General features: G+C 40.5%; 1 protein-coding gene across 4 annotated transcripts in view; it reads left to right on the top strand.

Annotated features, from left to right (window-relative positions):
* klhl32 (kelch-like family member 32) overlaps positions 1-18,331 on the top strand; it is a 50,167-nt gene extending 31,836 nt beyond the window's left edge. For 2 of the 4 annotated variants that reach the window (XM_047361036.1, XM_047361037.1), the window contains 6 exons: positions 5,486-5,701; positions 9,345-10,071; positions 11,279-11,337; positions 13,746-13,938; positions 16,227-16,321; positions 17,750-18,331. In XM_047361036.1, coding sequence (XP_047216992.1) covers positions 5,486-5,701; positions 9,345-10,071; positions 11,279-11,337; positions 13,746-13,938; positions 16,227-16,321; positions 17,750-17,911 — 1,452 coding nt within the window. In that variant the 3' untranslated portion in view covers positions 17,912-18,331. Of the gene's footprint in view, positions 1-5,485; positions 5,702-9,344; positions 10,155-11,278; positions 11,339-13,745; positions 13,939-16,226; positions 16,322-17,749 lie in introns of those variants that run through there. The other 2 variants (XM_047361038.1, XR_007037650.1) reach the window with 2 other exon arrangements.
* The last annotated feature ends 909 nt before the right edge of the window (positions 18,332-19,240 follow it).

Here is a 19,240-nt window from a genome sequence, read left to right as displayed (position 1 = left end):
ACAGAGGTTCATGTTAGAGCAGAGCAAATGCCATTTTATTCACAGTTTTACATTATATTATAATATACACTGTAAAATATTTCTGCTCTGCATAAATAATCACAAATGGTTTTTCATCTTGACAGTTGTGCTGACTTCCTCAAATACAATCCAAAAATCTTTAACGGGTTTATGTTTTTTATTTATTTATTTATTTATTTTTGTGTAGTTATGACAAGATATTAAAAGTAGCTCTAAAGCGCCATCTGGTGGTTGTAAATCCTCATGACAGAAAAAGCATATATGGCAACTCTGCAAACTTAAAACTTAAAGCTTATATTAACTACATGCGGAGTTGAAATGAAATAGTTGCTTAAAACGTTTTAAATTGTAAATTAAATAAATTATCAGTGAAGGTATTGATTTTATCTGAAGAACAAATCATTTATTACAACCTTCCTAAATATTACTTTTATTGAAGTAGTTCAACAATGCAACTTGTTCTTTGGTAGTTTAACTAAAATAAAGATCTTCCACAGGTGCTACAACCCCTGATAAGAATAATATGAAATCCCTACTCTGAAATGATGTTCAGTAGTAACAACAATAAATAAATTGGTTAATAAAATAAAATCACAGATGTGACATAGAACAATTTAATTAAACATCTAATCATTTTGTGTTTGTAAATCATACCTCAAAAAGATTAGTGACATTATTCTAAATACTGATCCATCTTTTTTCAGATCAAGTTGAGGATACATCTGTGGAATACCCTGTAATTTGCATTTTTGAAATAAAAAACCTGCAAACGTCTGGTAATGCAAAGAGTCTGAAGTTAAAATAGTTTGCTTACAGATGATTAAATGTAAATTGATTACATACAATGTATTCAAATGGAATTCAGGTCCAGTAAAGCCAGACACAAACCAGCACTAACACCTACACAGAGAAAACTAAGGTTTCTATGGGCTTAACTGAACCAGTCCTGGTCCTTGATTGATTGGATGTAAGTGAAATTAAGCAATTGATCCTGAATCTGTGTTGGGCAAGGAGATGATGTTGGAATATTTGTTTGGTACCATCCCAATAAAACAGAAAAATGACTAACTGAAGACAACAAGCACATTTCCACAGTCTGATGAAATAGGCAGTACGTCAAGTAAAGGAACAGGCCAGATGGCACTTCTACAATAAATACACAGGATTTCAATACAGATTGAAATTTTAGCAGCTTTCCTCGTTCAATCAATCCAACAAGATGAAGTCATTTTTCTGGAGGATTATCACTGCTGTCCCAGAGCAAAGGTGAACTAGGCTGCTGCAAAGCCTAGAATATTGAAAAGTGCATTCTTTTTTGCCAGTCATCTCAGAAAGTGAAACTCATGTATTATATAGAATTGTTACACATAGAGTGATGTATTCCAAGCCTTTATTTCTTGTAATTGAGATGATTATGGCTCACAGGTAAAGAAAACCCCAAATTCAGTGCCTCTGAAAATTATAATACTATGAAAAAGTTCATTATTGGACGCTCATGGTGTCACACCCTTATCTTCTAATTAACTCAAAACACCTGCAAAGGTTTCCTGAGCCTTTAAACGGTCTCTCACTCTGGGTCATAGGCTACACAGTCATTGGGAAGACTGCTGACTGGAAAGATGTCCAGAAGACAGTCATTGACACCCTTCACCGGGAGAGGAAGCCACAAAAGGTTACTGCTGAAGAAGCTGGTTGTTGACAGAGTTCTTTATCCAAGCAAGTTAACAGAAAATTGAGTGGAAGGAAGACGTTAGGTAGAAAAAGGTGCACCAGCAACAGGGAGAACTGCAGCCTTGAGAGGATTGTCAAGTGAAATCCATTCAAGGATTTGGGAGAGCTTCACAAGGAGTGGACTGAGGCTGGAGTCAGTGCATCAAGAGCCACCACACACAGACAAATATGAGACATACGCTACAAATGTTACATTTCCCGTGTCACGCCACTCCTGAACCAGAGAAAACATCAGAAGCTTCTTACCTGGGCTAAGGAGAAAAGGAACTGGACTGTTGCTTAATGCTCCAGAGTCCTGTATACAGATGAAAGTACATTCTGCATTTCATTTGGAAATGAAGGTCACAGAGTCTAAAGGAAGAGTGGAGAGGCACAGAATCCATGTTGCTTGAAGTCCAGCGTGAAGTTTCCAGTCAGTGATGTTATGTCATCTGCTGGTGTTGATCCACTGTGTTTTCTGAAGTCAGCATTCATTGCAGGCATCTACCAGGTGATTCTAGAGCACTTCATGCTTCCCTTTGCTGACCAACTGTATGGCGATGCTGATATTATTTTCCACCAAGAATGGTGGACAGATACCTGCCCACACTGCCAAAACTACCAAAAGCTGGTTAAGATGACCATGGTGTTCCTGTTTTTGATTGGCCAGCAAACTCCCCTGACCTGAACCCCATAGAAAAACTATGGGCTGTTGTCAAGAAGAAGATGAGAGACACCAGACCCAACAAGGCAGATGACCTGAAGGCAGCTATCAAAGCAATCTGGGCTTCCATTACACCTACACAGTGCCACAGGCTGATCACCTCTATGACACGACGCATTGTTGCAGTAATTCATGCAAGAGGAGGCCATACCAAGTATTGAGTGCCTAGAAATGGGCATATTTATCAGAGGACATTTGTGTCTAAAACATCCGTTTTTTGATTGGTCTAATCAAAAATTTATTGGCCTTCTGTTTCATCCAAGACCGGGTCGCGGAGGCAGCAGACTCAGTAGAGAGCCCCAGACGTCCCTCTCCTCAGACACCTCCTCCAGCTCCTCCGGGGGGGAGCCCAAGGTGTTCCCAGGCCAGCCGAGAGACATAGTCTCTCCAGCGTGTCCTGGGCCGTCCCCTGGGCCTCCTCCCAGTGGGACGTGCCTGTAACACCTCCCGAGGAAGGTGTCCAGGAGGCATCCGGTATAGATACCCGAGCCACCTCAACTGGCTCCTCTCGATGTGGAGGAGCAGCGGCTCTACTCCGAGCTCCTCCTGGATGGCCGAGCTCCTCACCCTATCTCTAAGGGAGTGCCCGGCTACCTTACGGAGGAAGCTCATTTCAGCCACTTGTTCTTTCGGTCATGATCCAAAGTTCATGGCCATAGGTGAGGGTAGAAACGTAGATTGAGCGGTAAATTGAGAGCTTCGTTTTTGGCTCAGCTCTCTCTTCACCTCAACGGACCGGCCCAGCGTCTCCATTACTGCGGCAGCCACACCGATCCATCTGTCGATCTCCTGCTCCATTTTTCCCTCACTCGTGAACAAGACCCCGAGATACTTAAACTCCTCCACTTGAGGCAGGAACTCCCCTCCAACCTGAAGAGGACAAGCCACCCTTTTCTGGTCGAGAACCATGGCCTCTGACTTGGAGGAGCTGATCTTCATCCCAGCCGCTTCACACTCGGCTGTGAACCGCCCCAGTAGTGCTGGTCTAATGTGATATTCAAATTTTCCGACACACTGAATTTTGGGTTTTCTTTACCTGTAAGCCATAATCAACAAAATTACAAGTAAAAAAAGCTTGAAATACTTTACTCTATGTGGAATTAATCTGTATAAAATAACAGGTTCACTCTGAAATGACTGGCAAGAAATATAGCACTTTTATGCAATATTCAAATTTTTTGAGATGTACCTGTATAGATCTGAACACTTTAAATGTCTTATAGCGTTTGTCAGTAATGAAGTTACTTTAAGGTTTATAAATAGCAAATGTAAAATCTTTGTACATTTAAAATGTGAATTTACTTTAAAATATAATTATTATTTTGTTCTAAATGTTCACAGTTTTTAGTAATAATTTAAAGCTACAAGCCAGATTTTTCTGTAAAATGGACTAATTTTACTTTACATATAGTTTGCCACCTACAGAATAACAAGTCATTGTCAGTTTTTATGTATATTCTTCTACTTTTTGGTAAAACATGACTTATTCAATTTAGAGCTCCATGTACACATGCCAGTGGTGACATCACAAAGGGCATGAAGAAGCTGATCACAGTTTACTTTTAGTACAAGCACTTGTATATTCTTCCTCGTTATTTGCACGTTTTTAAAGCAAATTCCACCTTTAGTTATAGTAACTTCTTTTCTGTGCATAGTGCGATTCAAGTTCCTTTCGTGTGCCTCTTGAAATATAATTAACCAAAACCAACACAAAGGAGAATAGGGACATTTCTTCTTCACTGCATTTTAGAAAAACTTTCCATTTTTGGAGATCCTGCTGTGAAAAATCCACATTTTATAGCTGTGTTATTTGTTAGAGAAAGAAAGTAAACCACAAGATAGGAAGCTGCATGCCTGCTGCTTGTGTCTCTGCTGGGGTCACATTTCATGCACAGTCCAATTGCCAGCTAAACAATGAATAAATGACAACCAGCCCAACTTTTCCAACACCACACTGAATTATTGTACTTCTGACATGACGGCCAGGGCGAATTAATAAATTAGAGAAACACCCTTGTCTTCTCAGTTTATTTATTAGTGTTCATGAAATAAATTATGTGAACTGTAATTGGGTCCTAAATCAAATTCTTAGGGCCACATTAAGGCCCCATTCAATCTTGAGCCAGCTTTGGCAAACAGCTTCAAACTCTAAGAAAGGCAGTTAACCTCTGTGACATGGCCAGCAAATCTCAATCCAGCTGGAAATGTTTGGTCAAATTTCAGATTTCATTTTTTTTCTACTTCTAATCTGGAAAAAAAAAAAAGGTTAATTTATAGTATGTTTTCAATAAGAAAACTCTTGTCGGTAGATTTAGTACTTTTTTATCATGTCTGTACCTATTATTTCTGCAAGTACAAAAACAGTTTGAACCTTCATGACTAAAGGTTCCATATATTTTGACAGGAGTGGTGCATTTGTCCCTTGGTTACAGTAAAGCCAGGCTAAGTCCAATGTCTTGTGGCACACAGGTAGAAAATCCGATAAACCTTCTGTATAATTTATATAATAGAAACTGCAAAAAAAAAAGAGTAATTTCTGAATAAATCATGGGCTCCATAATAAATCTTCATAAAAACCTAAATCTTTTCTGAAACAAAACCTGAAAGAGGATGCTTTCTAAAAGTTTCAGATTACCTAAAGTCCTTTGTTTCACCATCTTTTCAAAAAATGAAAAGCCTAAAATTTTTGCCTTTATTTTGGAGTTGTGGCTGTGTTTATGGGTTCCACATTAAAAGAAAATCATTTGTCAAGCAAAAAAAAAAAAAAAAACACAGAAACTTCTTGAAAAAACTGTCAATGTCACACTGTTTGAAAACCTACACGTTTGAAGTAAATGGTTTTGTTGTAGAAGTAAAAGTCAGCTTCTTGTGTGTACTGAAGGAAGGCCAGAAGATGGCAGTGTTGTCTCAATTTCACTTGCCTATTTTTCCCAACAGCCTTCATCTGAAATTTTGTTGTGCTATTACAGCACACAAAACACGCACAGTATTTAAAACTGCTAATTGTTAAACATCATGATCGTCCTGCAGGAGCTAAGCAGTGTGAACTACCTGGAGCTGTACCGCGTGGCCGACCTGTTCCATCTCCCTGCCTTAGAGGAGGCTGTGGTGGGTTTCCTGGTGGAACACCTGTCTGAGCTGAGCCAGAGTGAACAGGATGAGGCCCTGCAGCTACCTTACCGCCTCCTCAGAGAAGTCCTGAAGAGTGACCGCCTCACCTCTCTGAGCGAGGAGGAGATATGGAAGGTAGGTTCTATGTGTGTCTGAGTTATGTTACAGCTGTTTCACACAGTCATATTATTACGTGACATCTTCGTAACAAAGCCATGATCATATATCACAAACAGTGTTGTATGAATATTCATATCCTCTTGACAATTTTCACATTTTGCTACCCCCACCATGTTTCACATTGGGGATGGTGTGTTCAGAGTGATGTGCAATATTAGCTTTCTGCCACACATACCATTTTGCGTGTAAACCAAAAAGTTTAGTTTTGGTCACATCTAACCCGAGCACTTTCGTCCACATGTTTGCTCCGACCCCCACAGGGAGTGTGACAAAGTTTAAACTGGATTTCTTTTGTTTTCTTTCAACACTGGCTTCCTTTGATAAAGACCAGATTTGTGGAGTGCACAACACATAGCTCTCATGTTAACGGATGATGTCATGATGCTGTTTGTTCATTAAAGTTCTCTAACAAACCTCTGAGGCCTTCACAGAACAGCCTGATTTACCAATGAGGTAACCTCTAAAGGCAATGTAGAGGCGTAACAGTAAAGGGGGTTGAATTCTTGAGCATGCCATACTTTTCAGATTTTTATTTGTAAAAGTATTTGAACACTATGAATCTTTTTCCTTCCAGTTCTCAAATATGACCTACTTTAGGTCGATAACATAAAATTCGAATGAAATACATAAAGGTCTGTGGGTGCAATGAGAGAAAGTGAAAAAAGTTAAAGAAATATGAATAAGAAGAAGACAGGAAAGCAGACGATTAAAAGTAATAAAAGAGAGTTTGATGTGCAACAAATTAAACTCTGCCTTTCAAATACTGATACTGATAAGGGTATGCCACAGTAAGGACTGTCTGTGAATTTGTGTGCACAAGTGCAACAGACTGTCATGCCATATAAGCATGCATGTGTGCGTGATTAACTACCAGGATTGTGGAATAAGACTGCAGTGCAGGATGGGGACTTGCCATTTTGACTGTTCATTTGCACCAATCAGCCACCACACCACCCCCACCAGCCCTCAGATCCCCCATCTCCCTCGTTCTTTCTCTCCCTCTCTTCTCTGATTAGGCCCACCACGGCTCCATCAGGGCCCCCAATCCCCAAGCTGTCACTCGGCCGCCCGTCTGATTGAAAACAATCAGGCCTCTGATGGCACAATTACCCTGACCCTTTAGCCAGCCGCTGCTGCCATAATCAGCCTCTGATTAGGCTGCTTTGGGCCTCCTTCACTTTGCTCAGAAGGTTAATTTGGGCATCAGAGGGAAGAGAACGGCAAGGAGGGGCCACCGTCCAAAATAGTGGGCACCCGAGATGGCGAGGTTGGGGGGATGGGGTGGGGTTGCACACCAGTACCGGACCGATACAGCTCGGCCGTCAATCATTGTCACTCGGAGTTTTCTCAGCATCTCTTACGCTGTGGAAATCACATTTTCTCTTGCCTTTGTATTTTTTCCTCTGTCTTTTTTGGACCATCCTTTAATCTGTGTTTCTGTAGTGTCCCCCTCCTCATCTTTCACAACCTTACACACACATATGCGCGAGCACACACTCTCTTCCTGTCTCTCTTTTGCACTTTCTCTTTCAGTGCAAAGAGGAAGGAGGGAGATGGAGTTGATTTATTCTGTGCCCTGAGGAAGTTGTGTGATGCAGCGTGACCTTCACAGTCAGCTGCTGCGGCACGCACATGCTCACACACAATGTCACTTCACAGCGATGAGGAGGAGCGAGGTGGGGTGAGCGACACGGGAAGAGGAGGAAGAGGCAGGAGAGTGGGATAAATGCCACAAAAGACAGAAGCCTTACTTAGGAAGGAGTTTGTTGCATAATCACACCTTTTAAGCAAATTGAGGGGGAAACCGTAGATTGACAGCTTTGTTGGGGAGCGTGGTTTGTTAAATCATCACACATCAGATCTCATGTCATCACTCCACAGGTTTCATTGGTGTCTCTTTTAGATTCATCCTTGGTCAGTCTTGTTATTTCCTCCACCTGTTTCTTCTCCGCCTTTGTTCTTTTGTAGTAAGTTTCCAGGTTCTGCACGGGTTGTGCTAAAGCCCACTTTGTTTTCCAAATAATGGTATCGGTAATGTCCAGTCAGCTCGCCCACATTCACAGCTCGCTGCAGCTAAATAACTTTCCACCACTCTCAGGTTCAATTAAAGCCTTCCCCTGCTTCCCAGTTCACCTGCGTTAAACAAAGCAGGTCGCCTGTGGATATTTACAGTCTGTATATTGAATGCTGCTGATTAATAAATGCTGGTGTGTTGGCAGCTATGGCTTGCCTCAGTCCATTAGCTTCTTGAAGAAATCAAAAAAAGATCTGATTACCAGTCCTTGAGTCATTTCTTTTTCCTTGCTTCTTGCTTGGTTTGCTTTTCCTCCTTTTCATAATTAAATCCTCCTTCAATAACCACTCGTCTCACCTGAGCCAGGCTTTTTTCCTTCTTCACACTTTTCCTTTTTAATGAAAAAAAGCCGAAAACCAGAAAGCTATTTGTCCACAGTTTTACAAGAAAGAAAAAATAAGCTAATACTTTTGCTTACAACTGGACCAAACCGAACATGTTTTAATTAATTATACACACAAAAGGCTTACACACAAATTCATTCATTTTTGAATAGAAATGGACCAATCACAGATTTGTGGCGGATTTCCGATTTCCAGTTTTTGCAAAGCTACATCCTCCTGTGACAGATTTTAGCTGATTCTGATTTCTCTTTACTATTAATAATTAGGCAAATTGAAGATATATTTTTTTTATCCTTACTGCTATAGGGAGTCCATCCATACATCCATCCATTCATTTTCTTTACCCGCTTTTTCTATACTGGGTCGCGAAAGCTGGTTCCTACACACGTGGACAAAATTGCTGGTACCGCTCGGTTAATGAAAGAAAAACCCACAATGTTCACAGAAATAACTTGAATCTGACAAAGGTAATAATGAATAAAAATTCTATGAAAATTAACAAATGAAAGTCAGACATTGCTTTTCAAACATGCTTCAACAGAATTATTTTAAAAAACAAACTCATGAAACAGGCCTGGACAAAAATGATGGTACCCTGAAAATAATGTGACCAAAGGGACATGTTAAATCAAGGTGTGTCCATTAATTAGCATCACAGGTGTCTACATTCTTGTAATCAGTCAGTGGGCCTATATACAGGACTACAGGTAGTCACTGTGCTGTTTGATGACATGGTGTGTACCACACTCAACATGGACAAGGAAAGAGTTGTCTCAGATTAGAAAGAAAATTATAGACAAGCATGTTAAAGGTAAAGGTTATGAGACCATCTCCAAGCAGCGTCATGTTCCTGTGACTTCAGTTGCACATATTATTCAGAAATTTAAGATCCATGGGACTGTAGCCAACCTCCCTGGATGTGGCCGTAGGAGGAAAATTGATGACAAAACCAAGAGACGGATAATACGAACGGTAACAAAAGAGCCCAGAAAAACTTCTAAAGAGATTAAAGGTTAACTTCAAACTCAAGGAACATCAGTGTCAGATCGCACCATCCGACGTTGTTTGAGTCAAAGTGGACTTAATGGGAGACGACCAAGGAGAACACCATTGTTGAAAACAAATCATAAATATTGAATATTGATACGGTATGTCTTGTTCTTCTGTGTCTCTGTTTTAGTTGGTGGTTCTCTGGCTGGAACATGACTATCGCTACCAATACGCAGAGGATCTCCTGCAGCATGTCCGTTATGGCCTGATGGATGTCCCCACCCTACACCACCTCGCCCACAGCCATCCCCTGGTTCAGTCTTCGCCCACTGCCACCACCCTGGTGGATGAAGCCCTGGACTACCACCACGCCACCTTCTCTCAGCCCCTCCACCAGTCAGCCAGCACCAGGCCTCGTTTCCAGTCCCTCACCCTCTATATAGTCGGGGGGAGAAAGCGGGAGGTGAGCAGAGTCAGGGAGCTGCGTTACTTCAACCCGTCGGCACAGGAGCACGTACGGGTGGCAGGAGGGTCGAACTGGAGCGAGCTGGCGCCCATGCCCACTGGGCGCAGCCACCACTCTGTGGCCGTGATGGGAAACTTCCTGTTTGTTGTTGGGGGCGAGGTAGAGCATGCCACTGGGAGGATATGTGCAGTGAGGACTGCCTGTAGATATGACCCCAGGGGCAACAGGTGGATTGAGATTGCCCAGATGAAGGCCTGCAGAGAACACTTTGTCCTGGGAGCACTGGGTCAGTACCTGTATGCAGTGGGTGGCAGGAATGAACTTAGGCAGGTGCTGCCCTCTGTGGAGCGCTACTGTCCCAAGAAGAACAAATGGATGTTCGTCCAGCCTTTTGACCGCTCGCTGTCCTGCCATGCTGGCTGCGTTGCTGATGACCTGCTCTGGGTCTCAGGTAAACAGTGATTGGGAATGGAAGAATTACAGTACTCTCCAATATGCACAACCTTTACCTCAGTTGTACACATACAACTCTTGGCAAGTATTTTATTTCCTTTAAACCTTTTGACATTTGGTTACGTTTAAGCACAGACCTTACTGTATTTTAATGAGATTTTATGTGATTGATCAACACAAAGGGGTTTATATATGAGAAGTGGAAGGAAAATAATACAATACACATAGAGTCATATGAGTCATATATGTAGAGCCACGTTTGAGTGTAATTTAACCTGCGAGTCTGTTGGGATATGTTTCCAACAGCTTTAAACATCTAAAGACTAATATTTTAACCCAAAACAGCTCCAGGACTTTTGCACCCTCTACCAGGTTTTCTTCCAGGATTGTCCTGTACTTAGCACCACCCATCTCTAACCAGTTTTCCTGTTCCTGCTAAAGAGAATAATCCCCACAGCATGATGCTGCCAACACCGTATTTCACTGTGGTCCTTTAGGGCTATGAAGGCCAAAAAGTTCAGTTTTCATTTTTGCACATTCACCACATGGTTTGTGACAAACTGAAAACGGGACTATTTATAGCTTTCTTCTTGCCACACTTCTATGAATGCTGAAGTTGTATATTATTTTCCGTAAACTTTGTATTACACTCTCTTTCCATTTATTTTGGTTCTGATTTACATTTGGGCCAGTCGACTCAAATATGACAAAATATGACAGACTATGACTCCTGGTCAAATCAAAATCACTCCTGCTGCACTCCTATCATCATGCTGTGGTAACCTCCTGCTGGTAGGTGTTAATTGGAATCATAAAACCCCATTTCATTACTGTAGACTGTGAGTAGAATATAGAAAATTACTTCTTACTTTGAAAGTTAATTTGTCAGTTTTCAAAGTTGGTACGAAACGTCATCGTGGTAAAAAATGAATAGAAACATGGTCCGTATGAAACGTCCCGACCATTTTGTACCTGAAACAGCCAAAACGACAACGACCCAAAAGGATGAAGGGGCAAGATGATCTGCACCCGGAATATTTTTAATTCACTAATTTGCACTTCATTGTGTTGCTCTATCGTGTAAAATCCAAAGTAAACACAATTAGGTTTGTACACACGGTGATCTTTCAAACTGCTGCATGCATATTGTTTGCTTTTATTAGTTACACAAAGAAGATCAGGATGTTGTACATTTTGTGTTACAGGCGGAGTTACAAACACAGCACAGTACCAAAATCGGCTTATGGTGTACGACCCAGAGCAGGTAAGTATCAAACAATCAGGCACTTAAATATTTTAGAAATGTTTAATGAAATGGATGGAATCAAAAGTGATAATGTAAGAAATGGTTTGAAGGGACAAATGAACAAAAAATAATATCTATCTCTGCCCTTCGCCTCAGTTTTTAACGCTTTTATCTTAACACTTTTTTGCTTTATGAGCTAAAGATTTCACGTTTTGGTTCACACATCTTTGCTGTTGTTCAGTAAAACAGATCTGAACAGGACCCTACCTGCTCCAAGTTAGTTGTAATCAGATGAATTTTGTGCTCCATGTAACATGAGCTTTGGGCTGAAACCCATTTCTTAGGGTTATCCCTACCAGTAGCCCGCCAACCTCTCCTTATCCACTTAATAAAGAAAGAGGAGAAAATGATTTCAGTGAGATCTAGGACGCTCCTTCAAGAGACATGATCAGTTGGCAGTCATTTCTAATACATAAACAGTTGTGACATAATCTGTCTATATGTGCCCTGGAAGCAGTTATCAATCCTGCAGCAGACATTATTCTGACATTAGTTTACTGCAGGAAGGATCAAAAACTACTCAACTGATAAATGAATCTATGTTAATGTATTAAAGCATTTCATAATGTATTGCTAGTATACTAACGGGACAGTATTTTACGTGGTACATAGTTGTTTGAATTTTGAGTATATTGACTATTCTATGTTCTAAGACTGTATATGCTTGGTATGATAATGCTTCCCTAGGGTGATACATCAGAATACATAAAACTACAAATTACAGTGTATTTCTTGTGTTTGATCATATATTTTAAACTAGTCTATTTTTTCTCTGATTTTGTTTCTATGAGAAAATAGACACTTATCATACATTAAACAGCAGTGGTTACTGTGTCATTACAAATATGTTAAGTGAGAAAATATTTTCTTTTGTCAGGGAATTTACCAGCACTGCTCCTTCCCCTATGTTTCCAATGCCTCTTTTCCACCATCTCTATTTAGGCTGATTTTGCTTCTAGCTGGGCTGTGGTCCAGATAATTATCCCAGTGGATCATTTTATACATGAAAAAACATAAATAAGACATTCTTGCATAATAAAGTAATACAAACATTTTTTGCATTCTGTTTGTTGGTTTTGATTTGCTATTTATTTATTATTTATTTTTTATCGTTTCACGCAGATTACTTTGATGTCACACAGTAACATTAATATTGGCACAGCCTGACGGCTGGAGGCGGGGCTTCGAGCCTTAACTCCAGCCGTTATTGAGTCCATGGAAACACAACAGGTTCTGTACTGAGTAGAGAGAGACCTAGCGAAGTGGAGCCATGCCGCCTAACTAGAGCCAGTGGAAAAAGGGCACAAGAGTGCCCCTAAAGTATTCCCTTTCAAAAGGGCTACAAGGCCATTTAGACACTTCAGATGATGCTATTCTGAAGTTTCCTATAAAACCACTGTGGCAAAGACTGAAGTAACTTTGCAGCTTCAAAGACGGGTCAAATGATGATGTGAAATGAGGGCATGGATCATGCTTCTCAGGAATCTGACAAACAGGATCAAATTTGATCAAGTTTTAAACAGATCTACTGCTTTCATCATCAAACAGGATTGTTTCTGTGATGTGCTGGTATTTGAACCTAAAAAAACAAATATCCATCCAACTCCTGTTCTCTTGTCTGCTTTTAGATCATCTCAAAACAGTTTAAACTCATACACCTCAACACGTTGGGTTGTAAAGAGCAACATTTCTGTTTGTGTGGTTTTGAAGAAGCCTAGATTGTACTGTGTTGCTGTATGTTGCACAGAAGTATGCAGTGTGTGTCTGCAAAAGGTACACATCCATAAGGGTCTGTGTTTCCATTTCCAAGCAAGGGAATGAAGAACCGAGAGAAAGAGAGTGAGAGTCTCATTTGTATTCACCACGAATCTACATTCACCTGCCAGAGCAACAGCAACCCCCCACCCACTCTACCCTCAACAGATGGCCACCCGTCAGCTCCCAGCAGACACACAAACACCCACACACACACACACACACATTCTCTCCCTCAATCAAGTACACACACACACATACACACTCTCATTCTCTTCCTCAATCAAGAACACACACACAAACACTGGCACTAAATAAGCTTCCCCACACTTAGTGAGATGAGCAGGGATCCCTGATGTAAAATGGAGTGGATGAAACATATGATTAGAAATAGGGAGGGAAGTCATTAGTACAAAGCAGAACTCCAGTGTCACGTTATTTATCTAGCGCCGAGCATACATCAATTACCCATGCATGGATATGCTTAAATATTAATCTCCTCATTTGTCCCTGTTCCCTTTCCACCTTTCTTTCTCTCCCCTATTCTCTTTAACAACATATCCAATTTTTTCCCCCTTCTTTAAATCCATCTGCCTCTCCGCCGCATTCAGGACCAGTGGCTGGCCCGCAGTCCTATGCTGCAGCGGCGCGTGTACCACGTCATAGCGGCCGTGAGGAGGCAGCTCTACGTGCTCGGCGGGAACGACCTGGATTACAACAACGACCGCATCCTGGTCCGTCACATTGATTCCTACAACATGGACCTGGACCAGTGGACTCGCTGCTCCTTCAGCCTCCTCACAGGTGGGCAGGGTGGCGAGAGCGCCGTGGGGACTGTGAGCACACAGGGATAATTACTGGGCTGACAGTAAACAAGTGATCAAACTGCATGACGGCGTTATTTGTCTGCAAACAGAAACTGTTTAAGCAGCAGCGAATGTGACATTAACGGCGCAGCATTCTTAGCCGTCTGACTGAGAGTTCAATTAGATCATTGATGGCGCTCTTACTCACTGAATGGGAGGTTACACTGAGGAGATGGAAAACAGCACAATTCTATTTCTGGACGGAGCACGAGGCTTCTTGATTTCAGAAAAAACATTCTGAAAATGTCACGTTGATGACAACATCTGAAGGTCACAAGGTCTGGAGAAGCTGTTTAATGAGGAATAATCAAAGCAATTATTGGTATTAATAGTGTGCTTTAAAGTTATTGTTTAATATACCAGAAATACACAGAACACACCCCATCATGAATATGCTGTCATAACATTACCATCCTCTGGTTTCTTCCTCTCACAAAAGGCTGTGAAATCATATTGGCCCCCTATCAGTTGGTCTGTTTTTGCTGTGTGTCACCATTAAATGCTTCAGATCATCAAACACATTTTTGTACCAGACAAAGATCACCTGCATAAATACAAGATGCCATTCCCAAACGGTGATTTCTTTTATTAAGGGAATGCAACTCTAAACCCAATAACTGGTTGTACCAAACTACCGTCAAGCTTTTGCAATGATTGGTAATCAGTCTTTTATACTGCTGTGGAGGAGCTTTGATCCACTATTATTTGAAGAATTGATTTAATTCGGGAACATTGGAAGGGATGGATTTAAGTCCGGATTTTATCTAGTTAATTCCAAATTCGGCTTTGCAACACTGTCTTGCTGTTTAACCCAAATGCACTGGAGCCTAAGGGCCTGAACCAATGGCCGAATATTTACCACAGAGAGAAAAATGAATGCGACCATTTGTCCAGGTCCGGTTTACCAAAGTGGCCCCAGATCATCACACTACCACCACCATGTTTGACTGTCAGTACGGTGTTCTTTTTTTAAAGATTTGTTTGCAGCATCAGTGGCCCTTATTTTTCAGTGTTTTTTGACAGTAGGCAGACAGGAAACTGGGGTGGAGAGAGAGGGGAAGATGTTGCTGGGGCCAGGACTCAAACCTGGGACTGCCACGTTGAGGACCAAAGCCTCAGTATATGGGCCACCAACAGCGCCGCACCCATGTTTTTTTTTTTTTTTTTACAAAATGCTGTGTTAGTTCTAAGCCAGAGAGTGACATATTGAAAAATTGTTAAACTTTTAGGTTTCTTTCTTTCTGGTTTCATTCATAACCAAAAGTAAAAGGAGTGGTGGCCTAGTGGTTAGAGAGGGCATCTGTGTTCTGGAAAGGCCTCTAGTATCCTGGTTCAAATCCCACAGCCTGCAGCTCTGGGTCCCTGAGCAAGCCACTCAGCCCTTCAATCCTCCCTGCTCTCTAAGCGATGGGTTAAATGCAGAAGACAGTTTCTCCATTATGAGATCAGTAAAGTCTATATATTAACCTCCTGGATGAGTTGTTTACAGGTTCTTGAAATGATTTTGGTAGGCCAGCCTCTCCTGGGAAGGTTCTCCATTGTTCCATGTTTTCTCCATTTGTGGGTAATGTGGTTTGCAGTGTGCTGAGGTAACGAAGCCTTAGAAATGGTTTTGCAACAATTTCCAAATGGATAAGTGACAATGACTTGTTTTTCATGTTCTTGAATTTCTTTTGATCAGGACATAATGTGATGTGTTCTTTTTGAGATATTTTAGCCTACTTCATGTTGTCAGACAGGTTCTTTTTTAATGGATTTCTTGATGGTACAGCTGAGGCAATAATCAGGCCTGAGTGATGCTAGTAAAGTTAATTTATGATTTAGCAATAAGGCAATTATATTTTTACATAGGAGCAGGCTGGTTGGATAGCCTTTCCCTTTAATAAATAAAAGCCTTATTGAAAAACTGCCTTTTGTATTTAATCAGGCTACTCTTCTCTGAAATAAAATTATAAGTATATAAATGTGACATGCAAAAACAGAACAAACCAGTAAGGAGGAAAATACATTTTCACAACACTGTTCTTGACGTTCCTACTTTGCTTTATAATCTGTTCCTTCTAGTTTCTAAAAAAAACAAATTAACAAAGACTCAGGTCACAGGAAAGAGAACAGAGTGAAACTCTGCTGCCCCTGTCCCAGCTTTCTTCTCTTCTCTACCCTACTTTTTGCTCTCAGGGGGGAAATTGTAGCAATCTTGAGAACTTTCATCTCTGTTGTCCTCAGGTCAAAATGAGTCTGGAGTAGCCGTCCATAATGACAGGATTTATGTGGTAGGAGGATACTCCATTTGGACCAACGAGCCTTTGGCATGCATTCAGGTGAGAGCTGTGACACTTGAACATGAATTGAGCTACAGTGTTTTGTTATAGAAACATGTGACTGATTATCTACACGGTACATCCAGTATTCAATAACTGGCTGTAGCCCAGAGAGAGATTACTATTATCAGCAGTCATAACACTGTACACCGCATGTAAATAGCTGCTCTCCACTTTTATAAAACTGCAATTTATTGTCTGCACAAATCAACCTAATGACAAAAACATGAATTTCAACATAAGACAAAAAATGTTTTGTGTTAGATCAAAGTTGGGGCCAGAACCCTGACTCGTACCTGATTCTTAGATGCATTCAGCATCTTGTTAACTGATTTGTGACGTTCATGCACTATTCTTAGTAGACTCTTGTGAATCGTACTGAATTCTTGACTATATTTGTGTGAATCACGCCAATCTCATGATTTATCTATCGCACTTGTGTCGTAATTAAATCTTAGGGCATCACAGATTGGACCTGAATATTTGCAATATTCCAAGAATCCTCACGAATCCTACAGTTCTTGGCTATTCGTGGTCTAAATGGGATAGTAGATGACTGAGATTTTCATTGTACAAACCACCTTGAATACAAAGAAACTAGTACAGAGTAAATTAAAAAATATAGAATTTCATTTTAAAAAGCCCAAGCAATATATCACACATTAATCTTGTTTATGGAAATATTTGCCTGTTTGGACTGACAGGAATGGAGTAATCTCAGCGCTTTAAGTTCATTTATTTATTTTTTAACATACCAGGATTGTAATTGGATTAAATGTTGAAGCAGTCAAATTAAAGGGTTAAATGAAGACAGGTATCAAACTAAATTGCATAATTATAATAAATAATACATGTAGTGTTGGACCATAATACAGTTTTTAAATCATATCCTTTATTTATGCAGGTAAAATAGCATTGAGATTGAAATAGCTTTTTCCTGTGACTCCTGGTCACAAAAGCAGCAAACCCAAAAAAACTGTAAATAGTTAGAATAAATGAACTTAAATATTCAGAAAGGCTAATGAAAGCCTTGTATGCAAGCGGTAAGCCCGCCTCCTACTGTTGAATGGCTTTCAAATGTTCTTATCAGAATTATTATAATACTTTATAATAATGTTATTATGATCTGAAAAATATCGAGCCGCATGTTTACAGATCATCTCTGAATTCCAGTTAAAATCCGTACATTTCCTCACAAAAACGTCTGTGTGATGTAGCTTTCAACTTCACAATGGTGCGCTCTTTTTGCTGTACCATAAAACCCCTCGTAAAATGCCTTTAAAGTTATGGAAACACATGTAAAATAATGTTTAACAGGTATGAATACTTTCTTACGGCACTGTAACTCTTCATTACACCGACTGTTGCCCTATGAAGATGTCATATTTAAAATGAACCATGTACTACAGCATGAATGTCCTCTTTCAGGTGCTGGATCTAAGCATAGAGGGGAAGGAGGAGGTTTTCTACGGACCAACACTGCCTTTCGCCTCAAATGGGATCGCAACCTGTTTCCTCCCTGCTCCTTATTTCACCTGCCCAAACCTACAGACGCTACAAGTTCCCCACCACAGGATAGGTGCTGTGTAAACCACTGACTGACCAAATGTCTGAGAACATACACACACAACCAGACGACGGATGCACTCCCAGTTAAAACTGTGGACAGTCGGGACTTGCAAACAAGACAAAAAAAATAAAAAATTGTTGGCACCTGGCTGTTTTAGCATGGATGTAACAGTGGAGCCAAGCTGTTTTTAGAGCTTCTGTGGACTAACTGGTTTCCAGGTGCTGCCTCTTGTATTTTCCCCAAAGACTGAGAAATCCAGAGTCACGGTGTTCAAGTTAGGTCTACAGGAGGAAGGCACGTCATCCCTTTTGTGAAGTAAAGGTTAAATGTAGTTGAAGAATCCAACTAACCACAGGAAAAAAAAAAAAAAGTTGCTGAAACCAATAATAGGGCTGCAAGTTTTGCTTTTTTTCCCCAGCAAATAAATACTAAAAATTAAACTGTTTCCATCTATTCCTATTACAAGTTTTACAGGCCAATCCAGAGGAGAACGCCTGCATTCTTAGTTGCCATATGTACTTTGAGGGCAGAAAAGACCCTTTCACTTTTTTTTTTACTCTAAATGATGTGAATTTAACACACTATGGAATGTGTGCAGGCTGTTATTCTTTTATTTTATGCTCAGGACCCTAAGACTGTTTGTGTTTTAAATGAATGTCTGGACATTCAATCCTGTAATACCTATTATTCTACACTGTCAATAATACACTTTTACCAAATGAGGGCAAAAAATGTGATGTCATTTCCCTCATCTACACAAAACAACATGTCTGCAAAAATATATGGAAGAAATTGCTGAATAAAGATGCTGCATAAGTAAAAGAAAAAAAAAAAAAGGCAGTTTATTCTGTAGAGGGTAAAGCACACAGCGGCTCGGTTTTTAATAATCCTTTATGAGGTACAGATAACTGCATGCACGTATTAAGGCATTCTCACATTGTTTTCTGCATGCGCTCTCCTCTGATACTGCTGCATCGCAGGATATGGAGATGTTCTGCAGTTAGATGAGGCTGAAAAATGACTAGCAATGACAGAAAATGGGACTTGGTGATTGTGGGTGACAAGAGTGAGACTTCATGTGATTAGGTGCAAACCAAAGCCAGATTGCAAGAGATAGCGGCAACCGAGAGAGGCGAGAAAGAGAGGATGGGAACAAACCGTTCTTCTATTCTTTCCATCTCCTTTTTTTTAAGACCTGAACTATTTGGGCTTGCCCACGACTGTCATGAAATCTGTGAAATAGAGTGATAACTGAGCAGAGACAGATTCTGACAGGAGAGGACTTTAATGGTCACATTTTTCACTTCTTATACTCCAGAATCCAAATGAAAAGGCAAAGAGATCCGAGG

This window comes from Girardinichthys multiradiatus, chromosome 3 (assembly GCF_021462225.1).
Source record: "Girardinichthys multiradiatus isolate DD_20200921_A chromosome 3, DD_fGirMul_XY1, whole genome shotgun sequence".
NCBI lineage: Eukaryota > Metazoa > Chordata > Actinopteri > Cyprinodontiformes > Goodeidae > Girardinichthys > Girardinichthys multiradiatus.
Note: the sequence above shows the minus strand (reverse complement) of the source record. Positions and strands in the feature narration are given on the sequence as shown.